General features: G+C 45.9%; 1 protein-coding gene across 1 annotated transcript in view; it reads left to right on the top strand.

Annotated features, from left to right (window-relative positions):
- Positions 1-25,553, top strand: part of LOC144783810 (unconventional myosin-Ig-like) — a 1,420,229-nt gene that overhangs the window by 423,697 nt on the left and 970,979 nt on the right. Inside the window, exon 8 of the mRNA XM_078662555.1 lies at positions 24,590-24,796. Within this exon, the coding sequence (XP_078518681.1) occupies positions 24,590-24,796 (207 nt within the window). The remainder of the gene's footprint in view (positions 1-24,589; positions 24,797-25,553) is intronic.

Genomic DNA, 25,553 nt, shown 5'->3' with positions numbered 1-25,553 from the left:
TGGGCATGTATGTGTGAAAAATGGACTGTATGTTACATTTCAGGGGTGCAGGGGGGGGTCCTTTGGACCCCCCCATGCACCCTAGAAATTGCATTCTCATTTTGCGATTCCTGAATTGCGAATCGCAAAATGAGAATGCCTTCCCATTGATTCCTATGGGCCTCTAGGCCCATAGGAATCAATGTAAAGTGATTACTTATTTGCTATTCGCAAAATTGGGAATAGCAAATAAGGAAAAATAAGAAATCCCCCCAAAAAATGCGAGTTTTTAATGCATAGGTATTTGCGATTTCTAAATTGCGATTCCTTAATTTTCGCAATTTAGGAATCGCAAATACAAACAATGATTCATGTGGCCGATAGAGATATAATTCAGAAGTTGGAGGGTGAGCAGAGAAGCTTCCTAGTTAGAAGACCGAAGCTCGGATTCAGAATAATAGTTTTAAAATATGTGCTATTCTTTGATCATTTTTTTAAATGATGATGACATGGCCTTTTATTTTGTGATTAGTTTCCCGTTCGTCCTTTGTTTACTGTGTGTGATATTACTTACCTCTTTGTTCTGAATGATGTATCTCAGTATGGGGATAACGCAGCAGCACTGCATCTTTTTCCCAGTTCTGAGTTGCAAAAACCTGAGTGTCTGTTCTTTTCCCCCTGACATTTTATGTCAGGTTTTACCTAGCAAAATTTGTACCTTTAAAAAGTGTAATCCTTGACCTTCCCTTGTGACCCTGAATTTGGATTACTGTAGAGTTCATGATGTAAGTTCTTGTTGACCCAGCACAGTCTGGAGCAAGTGCCTTGGAGACTCTTGCGGGCTGGGGGCTAACATTGATGGATTATTCCTCTGGCATGATATTTCAGCAGCCTCCAACAGAAGCCAGCTGGAGCTCAACACAAGTGGAAGAACAAGACTTCAACTGATGCTGTTGTACTAACAGGGTTTGTCAGTCTGCTGCTCAGCTGGAGTTACAGAGCTAGGCATGCGTTACCACAGACAGACACTTGGGGCCTGATTTAGAGTTTGGCGGATGGGTTGTTCCGTCACAAATGTGACAGATATCCCTCCACAAGTGTCATAGGATATAATGCACTTGTAATAAGGTGGAGGCGATAGCTGTCACATTAGTGACGGAGGAAGCCATCCACCAAACTCTAGATCAGGCTCTTAGGGTCAGATATAAAGGGTTTTAGCATGTACCAAACCTATTGTGTGAGTCAGTAACCTGTTACCGACTCGCTAAATAGGGTTTGTGAGTCGCTATTAGTAGGGGGCATGCCAAGGGCATCCCTTCCTAATAGTGAGTCGCAGGGGGATGTAAGATTGTTTTGCGATCGCACATGTGGTTGCAAAACAATTGCATTTACCACCAATTTCAAACTGGTGGTAAGCCACTCGCAAACGGAAAGGGGTTCCCAGGGGATCCCCTTTGTGATTGGCAGCAAAAATGTTTTTTAAGAGCAGGCAGTGTTCCCATTGACCACTGCCGGCTCTTAAAAAATGAAACTGATACGTTTCATTTTTATTTGTTAAATGCACCCCGTTTTCCTTTCAGGAAAACAGGCTGCATTTTGACCCTTTCCCTGCTGCCGTCGGCCGTGGGATGTCACGCGAGCTACCTCCCTTGTGATGCACACGTCCAATGGGCGACGCGGCCCCGCCCACCCTTTAGAACGCCCGCACCGCGGCGGAAAAAACGCCGCGGTTAAGGCATTAAAAAAAACTGCTTTATTGACAAAGCAGTCACAGACATGGTGGTTGGCTGACCTCATCAGGCCACCATCCCAGAGAGTGCCGGCCATTCCCAAGGGGTCGCAAAATGCGATCTGCCTCATGAATATTAATGAGGAGGATCTTTGCGACCCATTTGGGAATCGCAAACAGTGTCTCTGACACTGCTGTACATCAGTGTTTGCGACTCGCAATTTGCCATTTGCAGAAAAAAATGCAAATTACGAGTGGCAGACGCTGAGGGTCGTACATCTGGCCCTCAGTCTTCCCCCATTGCACAGTGTCTGTGTCGAAGAGACATGTCTCATATCCACTTGCTCGAAACGCATGTGGTCGTGTTACAGGGTTAGCAGCTGGCTCTGCGTCATCAGGGAGACCGTGTTCCAGCCCCAGGCTTTCATTCACAACCGAGGGTGTACTGAGAGTGATTATGTAAAATGACTGTGGAACAGAACCTTCCCTCCATCTTTATTGACACGTGATGATCAAGAGAATTGGTTTCACTTTTTGAGCAATATCATGGCTGAGGCAAACTCGACCAGAATTCTCAGAAATGAATAAAGAAAGAAAACATTTCACATGCGCTGATGAATGAAGTGCTTTTCTAGAATAAGTAGGTTATTGGCCTTAACACTGCCTAGTTCTAACTAATTATATAGAGTGTGTGTCGCTCTGTGCAAAGTGATCATAGACAGTGGTATTGCAGTGCTCTCCAAACAACTGCCCAAACCTTGTCCTTGTGTGAAAAGGCTCCTTTTATTTATGACTTGTTTACAGCTCAACATAGACGCCGTAGTCTCTCCTGGGCCTAACATAACTTACAGAGCTCTCTGTTCTGCGTGAAACCTGAATACTCATGGCACTTACGACTAAAGTGCATGGAGTTTACATCTCATACATTGCTTCACGATATCTACTTTGTTTGTTAGTTGCATACATATACACCGTGCTTACTTGATTGTTAATGAAAAACACTTTTGCTGAATTTCATATGAATTTTATACAATATATTTACTAATTTTGGGGCATATTATCAAGCAATTATCGCCGCTTTAGCGGCCGTTTTCGGCCGCTAAGCGGCCATAATTCTATTGCCCTATTAGCAAGCAGTCTCTAACTGATGTTAGCGACAGCTTTTAGGCGATAGCGAGCGGTTTGGGGCCCGCTTTGCATGTCAGCTATGTTTATCGCTAATGACATGCAAAGTGGGCGTACCCCACCAGTTAGCGACTGAAAGCAGTCGCTAACGTCGCTATCGCCTATTAGCAAGGCAGGCATAGCGATGGAAATATTTGCGCTAAGCGCGAATATCTCCAAATACTAACACCTGCCCAGACGACGAAATGCTCTGAGCCATGTTATCCACCTCCCATTGGATAACATGGCTAAGAGCATTTCGTCGCTAATGCGTGAATATCGCTGTATTCTCAGCGATATTCACGCATTTCGGCACTATCGCTGGATATTTTAGCAGAATGGAGAAAAACGTTGCTAATAGCATGTTTTCTCCGCTAACATATCCAGTGATAGGCAACGATAAAAAAAATTGTCGCTAAGCCTATTTAGCGATAATTATCGCTACTTGTTCTTTTCTGCTATTGTTTCACTTCAAATTACACGTCGCTTACCAGGTGATGAAGACCAACCTATTTTCATTTTGAATAAATTATAGTTCTCTATGGCCTTGATGCATTTACGGGTGAATGGGCTAGTTCTGGGTCCCCCATAATTTCACACACCCATCCCACGCCATACTTTTACTCAAACCTGAGCAATCCTTTGCTGTACTACAAGAAAACATGGGAATGCCTCCCTTACCTTCTGGTCTCCCTCTCATCTGCGGCGATCCTACCAAGAAAGGTAGGTTGCGGCGATCCTACCAAGAAAGGTAGGTTGCGGCGATCCTACCAAGAAAGGTAGGTTGCGGCGATCCTACAAAGAAAGGTAGGTTGCGGCGATCCTACCAAGAGAGGTAGGTTGCGGTGATCCTACCAAGTAAGGTAGGTTGCGGCGATCCTACCAAGTAAGGTAGGTTGCGGTGATCCTACCAAGAAAGGTAGGTTGCGGTGATCCTACCAAGAAAGATAGATTGCGGTGATCCTACCAAGTAAGGTAGGTTGCGGCGATCCTACCAAGTAAGGTAGGTTGCAGTGATCCTACCAAGAAAGGTAGGTTGCGGTGATCCTACCAAGAAAGATAGATTGCGGTGATCCTACCAAGTAAGGTAGGTTGCGGCGATCCTACCAAGAAAGGTAGGTTGCGGCGATCCTACCAAGAAAGGTAGGTTGCGGCGATCCTACCAAGAGAGGTAGGTTGCGTTGATCCTACCAAGAAAGGTAGGTTGGTTCTTGAAGCCCATCTGTGCTTTCAGGGACCTGGCTGGGACCTCTTTCAAGATAATACTGAAAACCTCCTTTGGTAACACTCCAAATGTAAGTTGACCCAAGGGGTGTTTGTGCAACGCGCCTGTCAGGGATAGCTGTAAAAATACCGGCTCTTGCCCTCCACACTTTCTCTGCTATAACTCCTATCTCCTCAGCCTCCTACTTCCAAATGCCTAACAACACAAGAGGTTTCAGCACTCTATTGACAAATTGGTAATGCTTCTTATCACAATCTACTTCAAGTAAGTGTTGAAAGAATAATTGCACATAAGGAAAGAAGGCTTCCAGATTCAATCGATGTATTTCTTGTTCCAAAATTCTTTTTATTATTCACAGAACAGAAATTTCTTCCATAGACGAGATCATCATAGCCTATGATGATCTCGTCTGTGGAAGAAGTTTCTGTTCTGTGAATAAAAAAAAGAATTTTGGAGTAGATTGTGATAAGAAGCATTACCAATTTGTCAATAGAGTGCTGAAACCACTTGTGTTGTTGTGCTGAATTTGTGGGATTATTTCCTACATTGTGGGGAGTATAGGGGGAAGTACTCCTTGGTTTCGTGCACCGTTAATTACATTTGTGGACACTGTTCATTTGTTTGGTGCGGATTCTATTAGCCTCTGCCCCCTGTTCTATTGCGTGTTACTTCCAACTGCCTTACGTTCTTTTTGCCTCAGCACCAACATTCTATTGATGGCATCACACATGCTCCAAAGGGTTGCTGGTGCTAGAACATCACTGCGCAACAGCACTCATACAGACTTCTGTCATATATCCAAATACCGAAAAGATCTTGCAAACGATCATTTGGCGTGTTGCAGTTCTGCATGGGCCCTACAAAATCTCTTGTTGGTGGGGTTCATGAACATCTTGGTTTATCTGGGTTTAGTGGGAGCTAGTGAATCTGGAGAAGTGGTTAGTTTGAGGTAATGATTGTGAAGAAGATGAAGAAGAACATTGAGGTCATTTGTTGCGAGTTGATTTTGTCTGCATTGTAGGATTATTCAATTACTCATGACTTATATTTCTTTATTGTCTGCTATGGATGGGGTGGGAATAATTTCTGCTTCTGGTCGTTTGTTTATAGGTTGGGTTTGAGATGTTGATAATCTGTAGGTAGAGTGTGAGTTCCAGACACTCATCTAAAAGGTCTGGGGTATATTCCACTGATATTGCATCTCTGGCTGCAAGGCACTAAGAGGATGGTAATGTGGTGTTGGTACTATAATGCATGTAAGTTCAGATGTATGTGCACTGCTACCAAACCCTCAGGTTTACCCTCTCTGTTCATAAGTAGGATTTGTTTGACTTCAAGTAAGGAGTTTGTTGTGTTGTTCAGGCGTTGACATCAAACCACGCCACTGAGAGCCCTTCTAAATTTCTGCCTGATTCATCCAAGAGGTTAAAGGTATTTTTGTACTAGCGGAGGGCTGATTGAATGTTAATTTGGCCAAATTTCGAATCAGAACTCAGAGCTTGATGGAGATCAAAGTCATCAGAAGCTTGAAGGTTAGGCAGAGTCAACATTGTGGGGGGCGCATTGACAACAGTAACAATGATCTTAGGCAGGGACACAATCTGGGGGTTAGTGGTTAGTGGCATTGAGTCTGATGGGAGTAGTAGAGGCAGAAAGTGAGAGAGCTGCTACGTGATGGTTTACCAGTCAGTGGGTATGATGGGTTATTTGTCTTTTTCAGGTTTTGGAAGATCTGATGATGACAGATCGCTGTCACTGGCTTCAGTCATAATAGAGCCATAAGTGTTAATAGTGAGATTTCTGAGGTCAACATGTAAAGCTACAGTGTTGAATCTGTGATCTCTTTCAATTTTGAGAGTTTTTTTTAGGTGAATTTAGACTGGAACATGTCTAACCATGACTTGAGGGTGGGTGTGAAGAAGAGAAGGTCGCTTTTGGTGATGACTTGAGAGTGTGTGTGAAGAAGAGAAGGTCGCTTTTGGTGATGACTTGAGAGTGGGTGTGAAGAAGAGAAGGTCGCTTTCGGTTATGACCTGAGAGTGGTTATGAAGAAGAGAAGGTCACTTTCGGTGATGACTTGAGGGTGGGTGTGAAGAAGAGAAGGTCGCTTTCGGTGATGAATTGAGGGTGGGTGTGAAGAGAAGGTCACTTTCGGTGATGACTTGAGGGTGGGTGTGAAGAAGAGAAGGTCGCTTTCGGTGATGATTTGAGGGTGGGTGTGAAGAAGAGAAGGTCGCTTTCGTGATGACTTGAGGGTGGGTGTGAAGAAGAGAAGGTCGCTTTCGGTGATGACTTGAGGGTGGGTGTGAAGAAGAGAAGGTGCCTTTCGGTGATGACTTGAGGGTGGATGTGAAGAAGAGAAGGCCCCTTTCGGTGATGACTTGAGGGTGGTTATGAAGAACAGATGATTTAAGTCTTAAGGTTTGCAAAGACATCAGTAATAACAGTTTATGGGTTAGACCTCATAGTTGTGCTGTATAGTCTTTTTCTTTGACATTTAGAGATTGAGGTTGCTGAGTATTGTATAGAGAAGCTCCGAGGACATATGCTTCATAGTTAGGATATTTGAATGCCTATTGTATTGTTTGGAAATCTAGAGGCTTGAGAGGACTACACGTCTTCCAGGCCAGGAGTCGTCAGTGGGTGACATGGTAAGAAAAAGGTTACTGGTGTTAGTCAAGAACACATGCCTCTTAGCTAGAGTGGGAGGTTAGTGTCTGAGTAGGTAATGTGATCACCATCTGTGCAAAGATGCGGATAGAGGGTGTGCATAGGGTGTGGTCGTACTGTTTTTTTATGTTAAAGGAGTTGCCACCCTAAATTTGGGGATTAGAGATGCTTTCTCCCATTTAAAACATGCCGTTAGTTCAGGGCAAATGGAGCATACTTTCTATTAACTCTTTGTTCTGGTGAGGGCAGGTTTGGAAGAGGGACTGGCCTTTCATTTTTTGTGGTCTGACTCTATTCAGTTAGCATGGTACCATAATCACTTTAAGTCTCCTTTTGGTTAAGAATAATTTCTCATGTAAGGAACTTTAATTGAAAAGTGACAGGAGAGTATAATGGTCTTACCTATTGGCCTCCTCCCATTATGGCTGGCATGGATACTTGTGAGAACTAGATCTGAAACTTGTGTTTAGTCTAGTTTATTTTCTTCGTGGCTCAGGTGTAGTTAAAAAAATATTATGCAGTCTCCAGCGTGCCACTTGCCCTGTATTATGAGGGGCCTGACACCAAGTGCCAGCCTGTCTCAATGAAGCCCAGCGTGTCTACTCTGTGACCCAGCCATGTCTCACCTTACTATTGAGTCAACCCTCACCCACTGCTCCCTGGTTGTCCTAGGCTTTATACACCATGCTTTCTCTAGCACCCTGGGACCCTTACACCTCTGGACTACATCACTTTATCTTTTACTGCGCTGGCCTTACCTTTTGTTACCACCTCCTCCCCTAGCACTCTGAGACAGCCATTGACTGTTTGTTGGGCATTTCTAATGTATAAAATAACTGAAATAAAAACACATTGGAGGCACTGGAATGAAATTCTAGAGTTTGTTGGCTGAGCCCGAGCAGCTTAGGGTAGGTGTTGAATGGTTTGAACTGAGGTTCTAGACTAGGGTTCCAGCTTTCTTTTGAGCCAGACCCAATAATGATATATATGAACAAGTATTTGGCTACAACGAGGCAGATGTTCTCTCTGAGCAGAACCAACCCCACAACACAGTCTATGCCCAAATGAGGGACGATCTCGCTGATTCAAACAGTTAAGGAGCCAGAAATACTGTAACAAAGTACTTCACATAAATTGTCTTTACTTAATGGAACAGTATTTAATGAGGACTGATAGATTCAAATGCTATAACAGAACTTGAAAGAGCCTGGAAAAACAAAGGGTCCAATTCACAAAGGCAAACTTAGACCTGAAGTCAGTTTAGGCCTGAAGCCAAAGTTTTAACCTGAAGTCTAACTTTAGACCCGAAGTCAAAGGCCTGATTCACAAAGGTAATGTTAGACCAAAAGTCTAACTTTACTACTTATCGGTACTCACAAAAGTGAGTTATTGCAAGTAACTTTACTACTAGTAAACTTACTTGTAGTAAAGATACTACTTTTAAAATGATTAGTAGTAAAGTTACTAGTAGTAACTTATCATTGTGAATAATGAAAAGTAGTAAAGTTGGACTTTTGGTCTAAGTTAGACTTTTGGTCTAACTTTACATTTGTGAATCGGGCTCTTAGACTTCAGGAGTAAAGTTAGACTTTAGGCCTAAAGTTATATTTCAGGTCCAACTTAGACTTCAGGTCTAAGTTTACCTTTGTGAATCGGGCCATATGTTTAGGCCTGAATTCTAACTTTAGACGTGAAGTCTAAGTTTAGAACTGAAGTCTAAGATTGGGCTTTAGGTCTAAAGTTAAACTTTATTCGTAAAGTTAGACTTCAGGACTAAGTTTATCTTAGTGAATCAGGCCCCCAATAGGGTAATCATAGCATGAAGAAATGATAGAGCTTAAGGCTAAACACAGTCAGTGCTACAGCAAGGCAAGACTTCATAGCTTCCTGTAACACCATCGGCAAGGGCCACCAGATTCCTCTTATTGGCATCAAATGGAGTCCCATTGCTACACAGTGGGATGGAAGGGGAGGTGTATGGCAACATGTCACTTTGCCTGGGGAACTAACAATCCTTGAACAAGTCTTGAGACAAAGTAGATTTAAAGCATTTATACAATGCAGGGTGTGGATAGACTTGATGGACGTATAGGTCCTTATCTTGCATAAGTATCTATGAACAGTTTCCTGATCATTTTTAAACGATCTAAATGTGATAACTGTCAGTCAATGTAACTCTTTAGAGCTCCTTACCCTCAGTGACCAGTTGGCCTTACCCCATTCCATGCTCATGACGAGCTCAGCTCGTCATGCAGCACAGTGCTCCTGTGCTCATGACGAGCTCAGCTCGTCATGAGCACACCCGTCTTTATTGCTGTCCAGCACAGCAGGGGAATCGCTCTAGCAGCGATGCAGTTAATTCCTTTCTCTGCCTATGGGCAGCAAAGGTGTGCTCATATGAATGGATAAAAGGAAGAGAGCTCACTTCTGCATTCTATGTGCATGCGCACTGGGCAGCGAGGGTAGTTTATATGGCCACCGCCCAGTGCCCTGGATTCCCTAGGTGATTCTCAGTTTTACCCGTTGAGAGAAAACAGATTCCACGCCTCCACTTTTTTCAAGCAAGAAGCGGAGAATTCCATAATAAAGAAATATCTGGATCAAGTTTCAAGCAAGTGAATTGTCACATACAAATATTGTTTTCCGTGATAGACATTACTGGATAACACTGAGCCAAGCATTGGCCTACGTTACCATATATGATCTTTGCCTGGTTTGGTACTGTATACCTGGACAATACCATTACCTGATTTTTTATTAAATTAAGCACCATGGACTTGTCTAAGGGTTAATTTAGTTTCATTTCATTTAACGGATTTAGAAAAAAGAATTCTTTAATTTTGTGTATGTTTAATTTCATATAAGCGTTGTAATGTTTTTATTGATGTTCATGTTTATTCAATAATGCAAATGAATATTCTTGAAAGTATCCGTACATCTCTAAAAACATGAATGCCACTTCAGTGTAAAACAAAATACAATTGAACATGTACTGATCTGCGTCGCCCATTATAATCATTAAATAGCCCTGGATTCATCATTTAGATTCCAATATTCTCATTAATTCTGGCGTTAACTGTGTGTTGGGAAGTTCAGTCTTGAATGTGAGACTATTGATTGGGGACCTACAATAGGCTAGTCATTAGTTTTTCTGTGTTAATTGTCCCAGCTGCGGTGATTAGCATTGGGACACACTGTCAATAATTAACCATCTCATTCACTTTTCTGTTATTAGAGAATGACGTCATTTTCCATGACTACCCATTCCTGTATTTCTCTCTCCTTCATATGTGTAGAGGTGGGAGCAAAGAGACTTACAGTTCATCGCTGTGTGCCTCTGGGGCAGTAATATTGCCAGCTTTACGAATTCTAATATTAATTTTTTTTGGTCTGGACATCAGACCAAGGCAGACAACCTTCTGGTTTGAAAATGCGGGCTCTGCCTGTAATGTTTGCCAATATTTTTTGTTGAGTGGTATGTCCACAATATATGATAAAAGTCTTCATTGGTTATTGTGTATCTCAGGCAAGTGTCTGGTATTGTTGGGAACATATGGTGTAGGTATTGTAGTCTCAGGTACGTCTGGTGTATTCTATCAATTTGAATCTTATATTTATCCAACATTGGATCTTCGGGTCATTAGGCTGGGAATCTCATGTAATCTTAAATAGCAGTAAACAGTATTAAAATGGCCATAGGCCTCAACAACAGTGTTTGTTTTGTAGCACAACCACCTCATGCAAACCAACTTGTACTTCAGCCATTGAGGTTGCATGTGAGCTCTCCTATTCACCCTTGTGGGCACAATTGCTCAGATTTCTACTGCATGTCATGTATGAGGGAGTGTCCAGGCAGACCTCTGCTCTGACCTTTCAGTGACCACAGCCTGTTAACTTTTCTGGTCTACTCTAGGACTGAACCAGGCCTAACTTCAATTTTCAGACTTCTGTAAGTTGTTTTTAAAGAAAATTTCTCTTTCCTGCCAGGAAAAACATTTCAGCTACCAGCTGTCACCAGTGGTCAACGTGGCTGACAAAGCCAATAAGAAATCTCTTTTTCAGGCTTGCACTACTTGTGGTCAAAAGAATGTCCATACTTATGACCCACATGAGCAATTTATTTATTGCCTTTACCCTACACACAAGTCTACCTGCTGTGAACCGTGTAGCACTATTACACTAAAATTCCTAAAGGACATTCACCCGTTATGTGTTAGAGAAGAAGGAATACCCTCCTGTCTAGGGGGATGCCCCTCTTCAGTTGATTATTCTGTGAAAAGTGCTCCTTCAAGCACTTTGACGAAGGCTGTGCAAAAAAAAAGAAGCATCTGTACATTTCTCAGCTGGACTACCTAAAGCGCATGCAACCATCTCCTCAGCAAACAACACTGGGGTTTCCTCAGGGAAATGCTCCAAACATGAAGAACACAAGTCTGCTCACAAAACTGCAAGAAATGTAAGTTCTTTGTACCTTTGAGGCCGGCTTACAATCTCTGCCGGAGGCTTCATTGTCACAGTGGAAAAATCCATTGTCAGTGCCACTACCATTATCACCTATGCCACCGTCATAGACGTCAAGTAGACCTCATTGACTTTAAGACCATTGTCGTGTACGACGGCTACTTTGACAGAGGCGCAGTTGATGAAAACACTAAGAATGTCCTTGCTACTGACATCAACTCCATCTACCATGTCAACGCCAACCTCAATGTCAATATCGTCAACAACCACTTTACACCTATTCAAGTGACTATGAGTCTTCCTATGCAAATTCTGGATTCTGAATCGGAAGGTGAATTTGAGGAGGATGCCTTAGATGAAGATGACACTTACCACAAGTATGATTATCAGCCACAGGACTGTGTGTGCCATCATCCTTGTTCACCCTATATCTGTCCCCACGGCTATGCGGAATCTGAGATATGTCAGTTACCTCTTGCACCTCTAACAACAAAGCAGCAGATGATGAAAAACCTTCAGAGACTTCTACTTCAGCAACCTGTGAGGCAGTTCATATCTGTCCTTCGTAACCACCACCGCCCCCACCTTGCCACCCCAACGCAACCTCCACCCTCTGTACCTCTAAGAGATCAACTTCCAAATACAGTAACATGAAAACCGGTGCCACCAACTCCTAAGGATGTGCGAAACAAAGATCTTAATGGCACTATTCAGACGTGAAGGAAGAGGGCAAATTACCACAGAATGAAGGTGGCGACGAATGGAATGATTATGTGACACCTAAGAAAGGTGACAAGTCCCCTGTCCAACCGGATTCTGCAGATGACAGAGCCCATTTTTATGAACTGATGGAGAGAGTGGCTAACAAATTCAACCTGTCAATAACTTCCATGGAACAGCAGTGCTTCCTACGTGATTTTAAGAAACAACCACGCAACGCTAAAAAATCAATTCCTATACTAGCTTCTATCTGGTCAGAAGGTCTGAAGGTAATGAAAGCACTGGCCACAGTACTAGCAATGGTGCTTCATTCAACTGCAAAAAATGTAAGTTCTTTGTACCTTTGAGGCCGGCTTACAATCTCTGCCGGAGGCTTCATTGTCACAGTGGAAAAATCCACTGTCAATGCCACTACCATTGTCACCTATGCCACCGTCATAGACGTCAAGTAGACCTCATTGACTTTAAGACCATTGTCGTGTACGACGGCTACTTTGACAGAGGCACAGTTGATGAAAACACTAAGAATGTCCTTGCTACTGACACCAACTCCATCTACCATGTCAACGCCTACCTCGATGTCAATATCGTCAACAACCACTTTACACCTATTCAAGCGACTATGAGTCTTCCTATGCAAATTCTGGGTTCTGAATTGGAAGGTGAATTTGAGGAGGATGCCTTAGATGAAGATGTCGCTTACCACAAGTATGATTATCAGCCACTGGACTGTGTGTGCCATCATCCTTGTTCACCCTATATCTGTCCTCACGGCTATGCGGAATCTGAGATATGTCAGTTACCTCTTGCACCTCTAACAACAAAGCAGCAGATGATGGAAATCCTTCAGAGACTTCTACCTCAGCAAGCTGTGGGGCAGTTCATATCTGTCCTTCGTAACCACCACCGCCCCCACCTTTACCACCCCAACGCAACCTACACCCTCTGTACCTCTAAGAGATCAACTTCCACAGTAACATGAAAACTGGTGCCACCAACTCCTAAGGATGTGCGAAACAAAGATCTTAATGGCACTATTCAGACGTGTAGGAAGAGGGCAAATTACCACAGGATGAAGGTGGCGACGAATGGAATGATTATGTGACACCTAAGAAAGGTGACAAGTCCCCCGTCCAACCGTATTCTGCAGATGACAGAGCCCATTTCTATGAACTGATGGAGAGAGTGGCTAACAAATTCAACCTGACAATAACTTCCATGGAACAGCCGTGCTTCCTACGTGATTTTAAGAAACAACCAAGTAACGCGAAAAAATCAATTCCTATACTAGATTCTATCTGGTAAGAAGGTCTGAAGGTGATAAAAGCACTGGCCACAGTACTAGCAATGGTGCTTCATTCAGACGGACATGGCCCCAGCTTGCCTCACAGGCCATCCAAAGTCGGACTCTGGTATAGCCTCCGCAGCTCAGCGAAGGTCGAAAAACTCAATCACACCTTCCTTCCTAAACATGATTAGTTATGGGAAACACATTGATAATCTGGGCCATAAAGTTGGTTTCATGGTGGCTACATTCATCAAAGCCACAAATGCCTTAACAATTCTATGCATCTATGACTGCCAGATCATCTCATCACTATTTGACCTCATAACAGAGGATAAGAGGGGAAATTGTTAGGGCTAGTCAAAGAAGGTTCAACAATTTCAGTGGCTGTTGGTAATGCAGCTATGGATGTATCCAATGCAGGTTTTTGCCAATTGGGATCAGTGGTCGTTTTGAGACAGCAGTGTTGGTTATGGGCAACTGCTATTCGTACTAAATTCAAGCATAGATACTGGACAAGCCTTTTGGTGCAGCCAACCTTTTTGGCAAGCATGTTGATGAAGCTTTGCAGGATACTATAACAGATACTGATACAGCAAATTCTTTTGGAGCTCTTTAGTATCGCTGTTCAAGTTTCATGCCTTTTCCTGGTTCAAGAAGATCTCAGACGCATAAATGTTTTCACCAGTGCGGACGAGCAAAAGTATCCACATTACCCTCCACAATAAACTGGGTACTACCAGGGCTTGAAATCCAACACAAACAAGGGACAAACTATGGCAGGTGATCGTTTTTATTATGTTCAGTTTTATATGGCGCAAACTCAACCCAAGGAAACTAGAGCGCTTTACATGTGCACCCATTACATTACACAAGGTCACATTCAGCATTAGCCATGGGGAGATTACGTGATTTGCCCTGGATCACGGGATGTTGAGCTGATACTGAGACGAAAGAGGCGAGTCTTCGAATCATGCACCCAGAAAATCAAAAAGTTGCCTGACTTCTCGCAGCTGCCCCCAACAAAACCCCACATCCACCGACAGAGGGCAGAATTTCCCTCTTTGCCCCCACATGGGAGAATATAACAACAGACTGCTGTGTGAGGCAGTAGTTCGCTCACGGTATACCTTCCTTCCAAAACCTCCAGTAGGCCTTCTTCGGAAGGAACATTATCTTTATTTGAGAGAGCTACAATGGGAAATTGTCTTTCTCCTCCTCAAAGCAGCAACCAAAGCAATTCAAAAGGCCCAGAGGAATTAAGGATTCTACTCCAGATTAATCCTTTTAGAAAAGAAGACAGGTCGCTGGAGATCTATCAGGTACCTCACAGAACTCTTATAATAAAACGCTTCAAGAAATCCCAACAACGCTCAAGGAGAGCAACTACCTGATGAGCCTGGATCTTCATGATGTGTATTTTCATATCCGAAATACATTGGAAGCCCAGAAAATATATTTGATTTGCAGTGGCAATGCAGGATTACCAATTCAAAGCACTCCTCTTTGGCCTCAAATTGTCACTGCATATTTCAACGAATATCGTAGCACTTGCTTCTGCTTACCTCAGAAGTCGGAGTCATCAAGTGTCCCCTGCTTGGATGAGTTGCTGGTCAAAGCTCCATCAAGAGAAAAAGCAAACATTATGATGGCTGCTTGCATCACTTTCTTTTGCAGATTGAGATTGAGACTGAACATCAACAAGTCATCCACAGAACCTCAAACAAGACTACAGTGCTTAAGAGCAAAACTGGCCACTCAGTTGGGAAAAGCTTTCCCCTCAGCTGAAACATTAAGAAAGCTCCACTCCATGACAAAGACATTCTCTACCAAACTTCGATCACAGTAAGACAATCCAAATCTCTGATAGGTCTGATGTCTTCATGAATAGGTTATATACCCTATTGCAAGCTATGGAGGGGGCCCATCCAACAAAAACTGGACAGCCAATGCAAAAAAATGAATTGCTCATGGGACGACATAGTCCAACTCATAGGGTGTTTGGAGCATGTACTAATATGGTGGTGGATCTCGACAATTCACAACACAGGGCTTTCCTTCCATTCAACATTGGACAGAGTGATACAACAGATGCCTCCATGGAAGGCTGAGGAGCTCACAAGCTGGAACTCTCGACCAGAGGATTATGGTCAGATGAAGGTCAATGTTTTACATCAACAAACAAGGAGGAAGAAGGGCACGTCCCCTATCAGAAGAGGAACAATCTCTATGGCATTGGGCCATCTCCCATCATTTGGACATTGCTGTGGAGCATCTCCCTAGATGGAAAATGACCAGACTGACACAGTCAAGTCAAAAGTTATCATACTGCCAAAAATTGGAGCTGCACCAAAACCAAGTAGATTGCATCTTCAACAAATGGGGTCAGTACCCAAGAGTAATGTCATTTTGATTAGAATGTCCAGCATCTTTCCCTACATCTTACCAGCGTGTTCCCCTGATCCCAGAGCTCCTGAAGAAATCCAAGATGATCATTGTACTCTGATTCTCATTGCCCTGGTAGCCCCAGTACTGATTCACAGAACTCCTGTATCTTTCTATTCCCCATTTAATAAAATTGAAGATGTGTACTAAGTTACTCTCCAGGCAAAACTGAGACATTCTACACCACAACCTTCAGTCATTGAACCTGGCGACCTAGAGTATGGTCATCTTGATCCCTCAACAGAATGCAGAAACATCCTGACGCAAGCCTGAGAGCTGGGTACCACAAAAACTTACAATGCCAATTGGATACATTTTTTGTGTTTTGTGGGGACAAAAGTGAACTAACTTCAAACACCTATCTAGGACTCATGCAGGGGAGTAATTAGCATTTTAATTATGGTTACAGAAAGGCTTAGTGAGACTATCATGGAACTGAACACCTTACAGAACATTATAGTTGATACTGTGAGAATGTAAATGTATTTTTCTAGTTGTTCTTCAGATGCAGATTTTGTGTAGTGATGCCCTCACAGCAGGGTAGTCTCCTGCCTAGAGCATGCACAAAGAAGTGCGAGGTCTTTGCATTTGTGTGTGATCACGAAAGACAAAGAATTGGACTCACCTAAAGGGACACCTTCCACCTTGTACAACAGTCTGCAGTCCAGTCTACCCTCTACCATTCACCAAAGGACAGTGCTACAGGAACTTTAATCAGCAGCCCCTTACTAGCAAAGCCTTCATTTTGTTTCTAAAGGGATCCTAATCACCATAACCTAACCTAGGTGCCTGCATCTTCATCCTCTAACCTCATGAATGAAGGCAATGCACTTCCCCTCTGCAGAAGGTGTCCATGCTGCCACCAGGGGTATCCAAAGTTTTCCTACTTTGCATCTTATGAATAATACTGTAAGCCACACTTCAGGATAAACATCAAGAGACATCCACTCCACAATTTGAAGAATCTCCTTTTCAATGTTAGCACTATATACCCATAAATCATATCACATTGCAATGGTCATGAGGTAACTGCTCCATCAACCACAGCCTAACACTTTCGATTCTTCCCAGTATACGAGTACAATCATTACTTTATGCTTCCAACCCCTGGTTAATCAGCTGGCCTTACTGGAGCAGTGGTCTAGTTTTAGCCTTGCAGTGGTCAGAATGTTCCTCCGATTCTAGTGACTATCAAAAAGTACTTAATATATCATTATCATCACAATCAAATTATGATGTTTCTGTCTACATGGGCACATACTCAAATTGCATGCCATCTCAAAAAGCAATATCTATATTTCTAAATCTGCCATGAAAACTGACCTAACTTTTGACTGTCGCCTCTTTTTTTCTTTTCAAATGTCCTTCTAATTTCTTTCCATCCTCTGCATGCCTCCTCCCTCGAGGACAACCTGCTCCTTCTTTCTTTCTTTCAAAGTCATAGCCTAAATTCTCAAGCTCATCTACTAACCCCACAGACCATCTATATGAACTCAGATACTGTCACACCACTAAAGATCCCACCTAATTCCTGTTAATATAATTTGAAAGAGACCATTAGTTAAAGATTCCTTACCTTAGAATTGCCCCCAGATGTCAGACTGTATCCAGAGAAAGTTTTTCATAGCAGCACCCTGCACATCGGTAGATGGCATCGGTCGACTCTGCGTTCGTCGGCGGCGTCGTGGTCACCAGGATGACTTCACGGTGTCAGTCAGTTCTTCCTTTTCCCCATCAGCCAGCGCAGATCTAGAGTGAGCGTGCGCCTAGTCACTTTTGACAAACTTTTTTTTTACTTTTGTCGACATCTTTTTTGAGTGTTCTGACTCCTGGTGCACGAGGGATGTCCAGTCGTCGGCCCGGTTTCAAGCCCTGTGACTCCTGTCACAAGTTGATGTCGGTCACCAATCCGCACCTCGTGTGCCTTTGGTGAACCCGAAGACTTTGCGGGAGGGGTCCCGAAAGCTTTTGGAGGCCACACTGTTCAAGGTCCCGGTCGAGGGGAAGGTTGCGGGACCGGTTGCAGAGCCATCACCAATAATCATCGAAGTCTTCCCACTCATCGGGTAAGTCGAAGCACAAGAAGAAGGCGAAGAAGCATCAGCGCTCTTCACCTTCTCCCTGCCCGTCGGCTGATGTGACGCGGGTCCCAGAGCATCGCCGCTCACTGGCTCCATCCTCGGAGCCCGTTGGGACGGCTCAGCGCTTCGCTGCCTTACAGGAGCCGGAGCGTCCCCTGCCCAGCTACGTGTATTTTACGAAGCCTCCACTCCATCTTAGGGCAGCCCGACTCTACCAGCACGCCTTCGGGCCCCGCGGACTCAGCTTAGGGCTCTAGGCCTTCGATGTCAGCAGCTCCGGCCTCAGCGCTGCAGGGCCTCCATGGATCTAGGCCTGGATCCAGATCGGTGCAGGTCAACCTCACTGTATCTTTCCTGGCACCGATTCCAGTGGCAACGCCCCTGATGCGGGCAGGCCCCCAGCCAGTCTTGACCCCAGCCTCACCCTCAACGTAGAAACAGCGCCGGACCGATGTTGACCGATGTCGGTACTGGCACCGGAGGGTACATTTGTCCCACTGTTCATCCCTGGCGTTCCCTACCACTCTGAGTGGCAGCCAGTAAATGGTGAGGAGGAATGGGAGGGGTCTGTTGACACTCTTGCAGACAAACTTGAAGAGCAGACTGAAGAGAGGAGTTGGGTGATGTCAGTGGTCTGGATACCTCCCCAGACCTTGGTATGCCTTCTGCCCCTACCATGGCTACGGAGGAGGGAGCCTCCTACGCTATGGTATTGCGTAGGGCGGCTGAGGCCCAGGGCCTCGAGCTTCCTACGCTGGCTGTCAGAACTAACCTCCTGACTGAGGTGCTTCAGCCGGCAGCATCCTCTTTGGTTCCCTTGCTGCCTGTTAATGAGACCCTCACTGACAGCCTTCTGAGCATTTGGTCCAAGCCCAGCACAGGAGTTCCTGTGGACAGGATGATTGCCCGTCGCCACTGCCCAGCCCCAGGTGACCCGTTTTTCCTCTCCCAACACCCTACCCCTGAGAGCTTGGTGGTCAAGTGTCAACATCAAAAGCGCATTCCCTTCAACTCCCCCAGATAGGGAATCCAAGAAGCTGGACCATCTTGGGAAGATTTTTTTCTTCCTCCAGCTTAGGACTGTGGTTGGTGAACACTGCATGTCTCTTGGGCCATTACACACACACTGTGTAGGACATTATTGCACAAGTGCTGCCACTGTGCCCGGAGGAGGCCCAGGCTGCTCACCCGCCCTGTTGCAGGGGGTCGAAACGCAGCGAAGTTCACCATCCGGTGTGGGCTGGATGCCGCTGACTCACTCGGTAGAACAATTCCAACGTCAGTAGTCTTGAGGTGCTACACCTGGCTGAGGTCCACTGGCTTCTCTGGGGATGTCCAATTGACTCTTCTGGGCATACCTTTTGATGGCCATCGTCTGTTTGGCGACAAGGCGGACAACGCGCTTGAGCGTTTCAAGGACTCTAGAGCTATGGCTAGATCTTTGGGCCTCGCTGCCATCTCTTGCCCCATGCAGTCTGCCTTTCGCCTCTTTCATGGCTACGGAAGAGGTACCCCACCACGTTCCGCCAAGAGCCACAGGCCTGCTCAAGCTACCCAGCCTCTGCCTGGCTGGGGACGTGGGACCCAGCGTCGTGGGTCTGGAGGCCAGCGAGTGGGCCAGTCCACCAATGCCCCTCCCACACAGCAGCCTCCAAGCCTTCCTAGTCCGACCTTTCAGGGCCACCAGTTGCCAGTGGGTGGCAGGATCTGCCATCACCTCACAACTGGCGCATCATCATTTCGAACAGGTGGGTTTTGCAAATAGTCCGAAGGGGCTACTCCCTCCCCTGCGTGACTACCCCTCCCTCCATGCCACCAACATTCCATTGCATGTCAGAGGATCATTTGGCCCTTCTCTGTCGGGAAGTTACAGCTCTCTTGGCCAAGGGAACTATCAAACACGTCCCTGTGCCAGAAGTAGGTTGTGGTTGCTACTCCCACTACTTTCTGGTACCCAAGAAGGGCAAAGGCCTGCATCCTATCTTAGGCCTCAGGGACGTCAACCGCTTCCTCCGGAAGAAGAAGTTCAAGTTGTTAACCTTGGCTCAGGTCTTGGCTGCCCTCGACCCTGGAGACTGGATAGTAGCATTGGACTTGCAGGACGCTTACTTTCACATTCCTGTCCTGCCTGCCCACTGGCATTACCTACGGTTCACAGTAGGCCACAAGCATTTTCAGTTTACCATGCTCCCCTTTGTTCTTTCCAGCGCCCCTTGGGTGTTCACATAAAGGATGGCGGTGGTCGCAGCTCATCTGCGCAGATCAGGGGTTCCAGTCTTCCCCTATCTCGATGACTGGCTATTGAAGGCAGGCTAACCCCAGGCTGTCGTCTCCCACCTCCAGAGTAAGGCAGACCTCCTGCATTCATTGGGGTTCACTATCAACGTGCAGAAGTCACACCTGATTACCTCTCAGAAGCTCCTTTTCATCGGAGCAGTTCTGGACACAGCGCAGTTTTGGGTCTATTCTTCCGAGCAGCGAGTCTCGTAAATTCAGGCTATGGTCCTGATGTTTCAGCCTCTATCAGGGATTTTGGTGCGAATGACCCCGAGGCTGCTGGGCCTCATGGCCACGTGCATCCTGCTGGTGGATCATGCCAGATGACATATGCATGCTCTGCAGTGGAACCTAAAGTTTCTGTGGGTGCAGCATCAGGGGAATCTTTCCTATGACGTCCAGATCTCAGAGGGGACTACACATCAGTCAGGTGGCTCACAAAGCAGGACTGGGTCAACTGCAGATTTCTCTCCCTTCCCCAACCAGAGTTCACAGTGGTGACAGATGCGTCATTCCTGGGATGGGGCGGCAACATGGGCGAGGCGGAGATCAGGGGTCTCTGGTCTCCGGCGGAGTCCAGACTCCACATCATCCTTCTGTAGCTTTGGGCAAACCGTCTTGCACTGAAGGCATTCCTTCCTTATGCCAGCGGAGTAGTGCATTTGTTCAGGGACAACACCACCGCCATGTGGTACTGCAACAAAAAGGACGGGTGGGGTTGTGGACCCTATGTAAAGAGGCTCTTCGCCTTTGGACATGACTGGAACATCAGGGCATACCCCTAGTGGTTCAACACCTGGCAGGTTCCCTGAACGTCACCACAGACAAACTAGTTGGTAGATCTGTTCACCCCCAAAGAGAACGCGCAATGTCAGTAGTTCTGCCGTATTGGAGTTTCCAAGGCAGCACTCGCTCGGTGACGCTTTTCATCGTGAGTGGAGTTGCGGCCTCATGTACGCCTTTCTGCCTATAACAGTTTGACCCAGAGTGCTGAAGAAGATCTAGCGCGACCAGGCCCAAGTAATTCTTGTGGCTGCAGACTGGGCACGAAGAGTCAGGTACCTGAGGTCTTGAGCATGGCCATCGATTCGCCAATCAGACTGCCTCTTCGCGAGGTTCTTCTGTCGCAGCAGCAGGGGGCGGTCCCCCAACCGAATCCGTTCAGCCTCCACCTCCTTGAGTGGAGATTGAGCGGTGACAGTTGACAGCTTTTCACCTACCTCCAGGAATTTGTAATGTCATCTTGGCAGCTAGGCGTCCCTTCACTAAAACAGTATATGCCTGTAGATGGAACAAATTTGTGGCATGGTGCACAGCAAATGCTGTGGATCCCCTTTCTGCCCCTCTTTCAGAGGTTCTCCTCTTCATTTTGTCTGTGGCCCAGCAGGCCACAAGGCTATGTGTCGGCCATTCTTTGCCTACCTGATCAACCTTCTCTTTTCAAGTCCCCTATTGTGAAAAGATTTCTGAAGGGCATTACTCATTTCTTTCCTCCATCTCCTTTCGTAATGCCCCAGAGGGACTTGAATCTTGTCGTCAATTATCTTATGTGTGCTCCCTTTGATACACTACATAATTGTCCTCTTCGTCTTCTTACTTTGAATACTGCTTTCTTGCTTGCCATCACCTCTGCTTGCGGGGTGAGTGAGCTTCAAGCCTTATCTTCCAGACCTCCCTTTCTTTCTGTCCATCCAGACAAAGTAGTCCTCAGTACTAGGCCCTCTTATCTGCCCAAAGTGGTTACCTCTTTTCACATAGGTCAGACCATAACATTGTCCTCCTTCTTCCCACCTCAGCACACTTCCAAAGAGGAGGAGAGATTCCACCGTCTGGACCCAAAACTTGCGCTGTCTTTCTACCTTGACCACACTAAAGACTTCCAGGTGGATGATCAACTTTTGTGGATTATGTGAGTGCCAAGAATGGTCGGGCCGCACACAAACATACCATCTCTCAATGGGTCGTCCTATGCATTAAGATCTGTTATTCTTTGGCTAAAAAGGAACCTCCAGCAGGACTGCGCGCCCACCTTACCAGGGCGATGGCAGCTACTACTGCTTTGGAACGTGGAGTTCTGATGGTTGACATCTGCCAGGCAGCCATGTGGGCATCCCTGCACACATTTACTAAGCACTACTGCCTGGACATCCAAGTCCGGAGAGACTACTTTTTTGGCCATACTGTTCTCCAGGACTTCCTGGTGTGAACTTAGTTCGCAGACCCACCTCCGGGGTTGGTATTGCTAGGGTATCTCTTCTAGGGTAAGGAGTAATAATAATAATAATAATAGGAAGTCTTGTAGAGCGCAATGGTGACGCACAACGGCGTGTCCCCGCGCTGAGATGCGAACGCGTACAGAGAGTGTTCTGAGGGGAAGACCAGCTATCTGGCATAAAGAAATGTTTTCAGCTTGGCTCTGAAGATAGCCTCTGAGGGTTCCAAACGCAGCGCCACCGGAAGTTTATTCCAGCAGGATGCGGCAAGGTACCTGAAGGATCTGCCACCCATCCTTGCTCTGGACACCTTAGGAATAGTCAGGCGCCCTGAGCCAGAGGATCTAAGCGCACGGGATGGCTCGTATTGTGTCAAGAGACCCTGAAGTGGAAGGGGTGCCCTGCCGTTAATGATCCGATGACAGGTGCAGAGGGCCTTGAATTCTACCCTGCTCCTGACCGGGAGCCAGTGCAAGGCCTGGAGCGCGGCTTTGGAGGCTGATCTTCTAGGTAGTCTGAGAACTAGCCGGGCAGCGGCGTTTTGCAAGACCTGAAGGCGGCCCAGATTCTTCTCGAGGGTTCCTAGATAGAGAAGGTTGCCGTAGTCCATTTTAGAAGTGACTAAAGCATGCACTAGTGTTCGGCGGGCTTTGGTGGGAAGGAGCTCCAAGACCTTCCTGAGGGTTTTGAGGATCCCGAAGCAGGTGCCGACCACCCGGTTGACCTGGGGGCCAAAAGTTAGGTCGGAGTCGAACCAGACACCCAAATTCCTCGCCTCCAGGCAGGGGGTAGGTGCTGGTCCCAAGCAAGGGGGCCACCACGCTGACGTCCACGCCGTCCGGTCTCCCCCTACCACCAGCACCTCAGTCTTGTTGCCGTTAAGTTTAAGGCAATTGGCAGACATCCAGGCAGCAAGATCTTGCATGCATGCTCTGAAGATGTCTGCCGCAAGGCCGGGTGCACGCGATAGGGAGATGACCAGCTGCGTGTCGTCAGCGTATGACACCATGCGCAGACCGTAGCTCTCCACTATGGAGGCGACCGGGGCCACATATAGATTAAAAAGCGTTGGGCTTAGGGACGAGCCCTGTGGTACCCCCTGATCCAATGCCACTCGCCTGGAATAGCAGTCGCCCTGCCTGACTTGGAAACCTCGGCCCGATAGGAACGACTGGATCCATTTTAGCGCTGCCTCACCTACCCCTGCTTTGTTCAGACACTGTAGCAAGATGGAGTGTGCTACAGTGTCGAACGCAGCGCTGAGGTCCAGCAGGATCAGGGCCATAGTGTGGCCCTCGTCGGCCCCCTGTCTGATGGATTCGGATGCCATGAGGAGTGCCGAGAGTCTATAACTAATGGTCGATTTCAGATGAAAAAGTTACTTACCTGTAAGAGATATAAATTATAGATTATCTATAATTTTAGATTCCTTACCACCCCACCCATCCTCCTCGTTCAGGGAATTGACTTCTTGGGATAGGTACTTCCTTACAGGGCCCTAGTTTTGTGCACCAGTGGTCAGTGTCTTGTATGGTTCTGCGCTTCTGGCGTGGAAAGTCGTATCAGAACTGACGTCAGCGTGCAGAGGCAGCATCTAAGTAGTCATCTCGGTGAACTCTACAACAAACGCGGAGACGACCGATGCCACCTACTGACACCCAGGGGTACTTCTAGGAAAAAATTGCTCCGGATCCAGTCTGACGCCTTGGCGTCATATAAGGTAAGGAATCTATAACTAATGCATGTCTCTTACAGATACATCGTTACTGAAGGTAAGTAACTTGTTCATCTATTCCAAAGAAACTGGAATCAATGCATGGAATTGTTTGCTGAGTGCAGGAACTAATCCAAATAACTAACAACAACTAATAGCACTGAATTACCCTCAATATAAAACATGTTAACAGCCACTATATATTTGCAAATGCTGATGAAAATTTGTGAAGATTCAAAACTTGTATCTTTCTAATTTAAAAAGAAGCAGCTTGTTAGCTGATTGTGTTCTGACTGGTGGCTCATAAAGGACTTATGCCAAGAAATGCGATTTATGAACCAACCAAAGGTTTCATAGCAAGATGACAATTCTCCCACTTCCCTGTCACTATCAGCTGTAACATCCCTATTGTGTACAGTTCTCAGATGCTTTGCAGCTAGGCTTGATTGATGCCACATATGTACATGTTCATTTGGCCACTTGAAAGTCGGTGTATATGAGAAGGAATGGGAACCTAAGGGAATAAAAGTGTTTTATAGTTATTATGTTTCCCACTTACTATGTCACTCAAAAAATAATTAATGTTCTCTGAAATCAGCGTGTGATGTATATATTTTTTTCCACAGGGAAATCTGTGCTTTGTCTGTCAGGGGGACACGGTGGGGGTGGAAAACGGTGCTCTGGTCTCCTACATTGCAGAGCTGACTGCCACGTCACGCGAGGAAGTGATGAAAACCTTGCTGTACCGGATGGTGGCCACGGGTGGAGGGGAGGTGATCGAGAAGGGACACAACTCCAAGGAAGCCAACTATGGAAAGGATGCCTGTGCCAAGGTGAGAATTGTGGGCGATGCAGCTCAAGAGGTCTATACTTGTATTCTGTGAGGTGCTATGACGGACAATGTCTCTTGCTACTAATTCGATTCAGCACACAAACCCCGTTACTGCCCAAGGAAGTACATTCAAGCCAGGAACTTAAGTTATATAAGTCATATCAGATGTTTATGTTCAACCTTTGTGAGTGTTCCAAAATTGAGGGTCAGTGACAGAGGAGACCCCCCCCCCCCCACCTCCCAGAAACAGTTTTAAAATTTTAGCTGTCACAAAGAGATTTGCATCAGAGCATTTCCTGATTTTCTCAGCACAGTTGCTAAGTCAAGTAGAGCAGCAAAGGACAGGGGTTCTCAGTTTCAATGTTAGATCAAGAATGCAGAAACGTCAATTACTTTCCGTCTGAGATCTTAAGATCTGACCTCTAGCTCTGTCTCACACACAGACATATATGAACACACACTGGGCCTCATTTATGAAAAGTGACGCATCGCTGCGTGAAAACAGTGATGCTTCACTTTTCACTGCTCTCTCCCTGCGACAAGTATGACGCATCATGTTGCAAGGAGTTACAGATCTGTCAGTATTTCTGACGTATCTTTAGGCACAAAAGTGACGCATTGCTGGAGTGTGTCACAAAAGTGAGGCAACTCCAGCAATGTGTACTTTCACATGGGCAAGTCCCATGCTGTTAGTGCCTGCGTCAGTCTTACGCCTGCCATGAGGCAGGCGTAAGATTTTGACGCATTAGCGTCCAAGA

The sequence above is a fragment of the Lissotriton helveticus genome, chromosome 10 (assembly GCF_964261635.1).
Source record: "Lissotriton helveticus chromosome 10, aLisHel1.1, whole genome shotgun sequence".
Classification (NCBI taxonomy): domain Eukaryota; kingdom Metazoa; phylum Chordata; class Amphibia; order Caudata; family Salamandridae; genus Lissotriton; species Lissotriton helveticus.
This window is presented reverse-complemented; position numbering and strand designations above follow the sequence as displayed.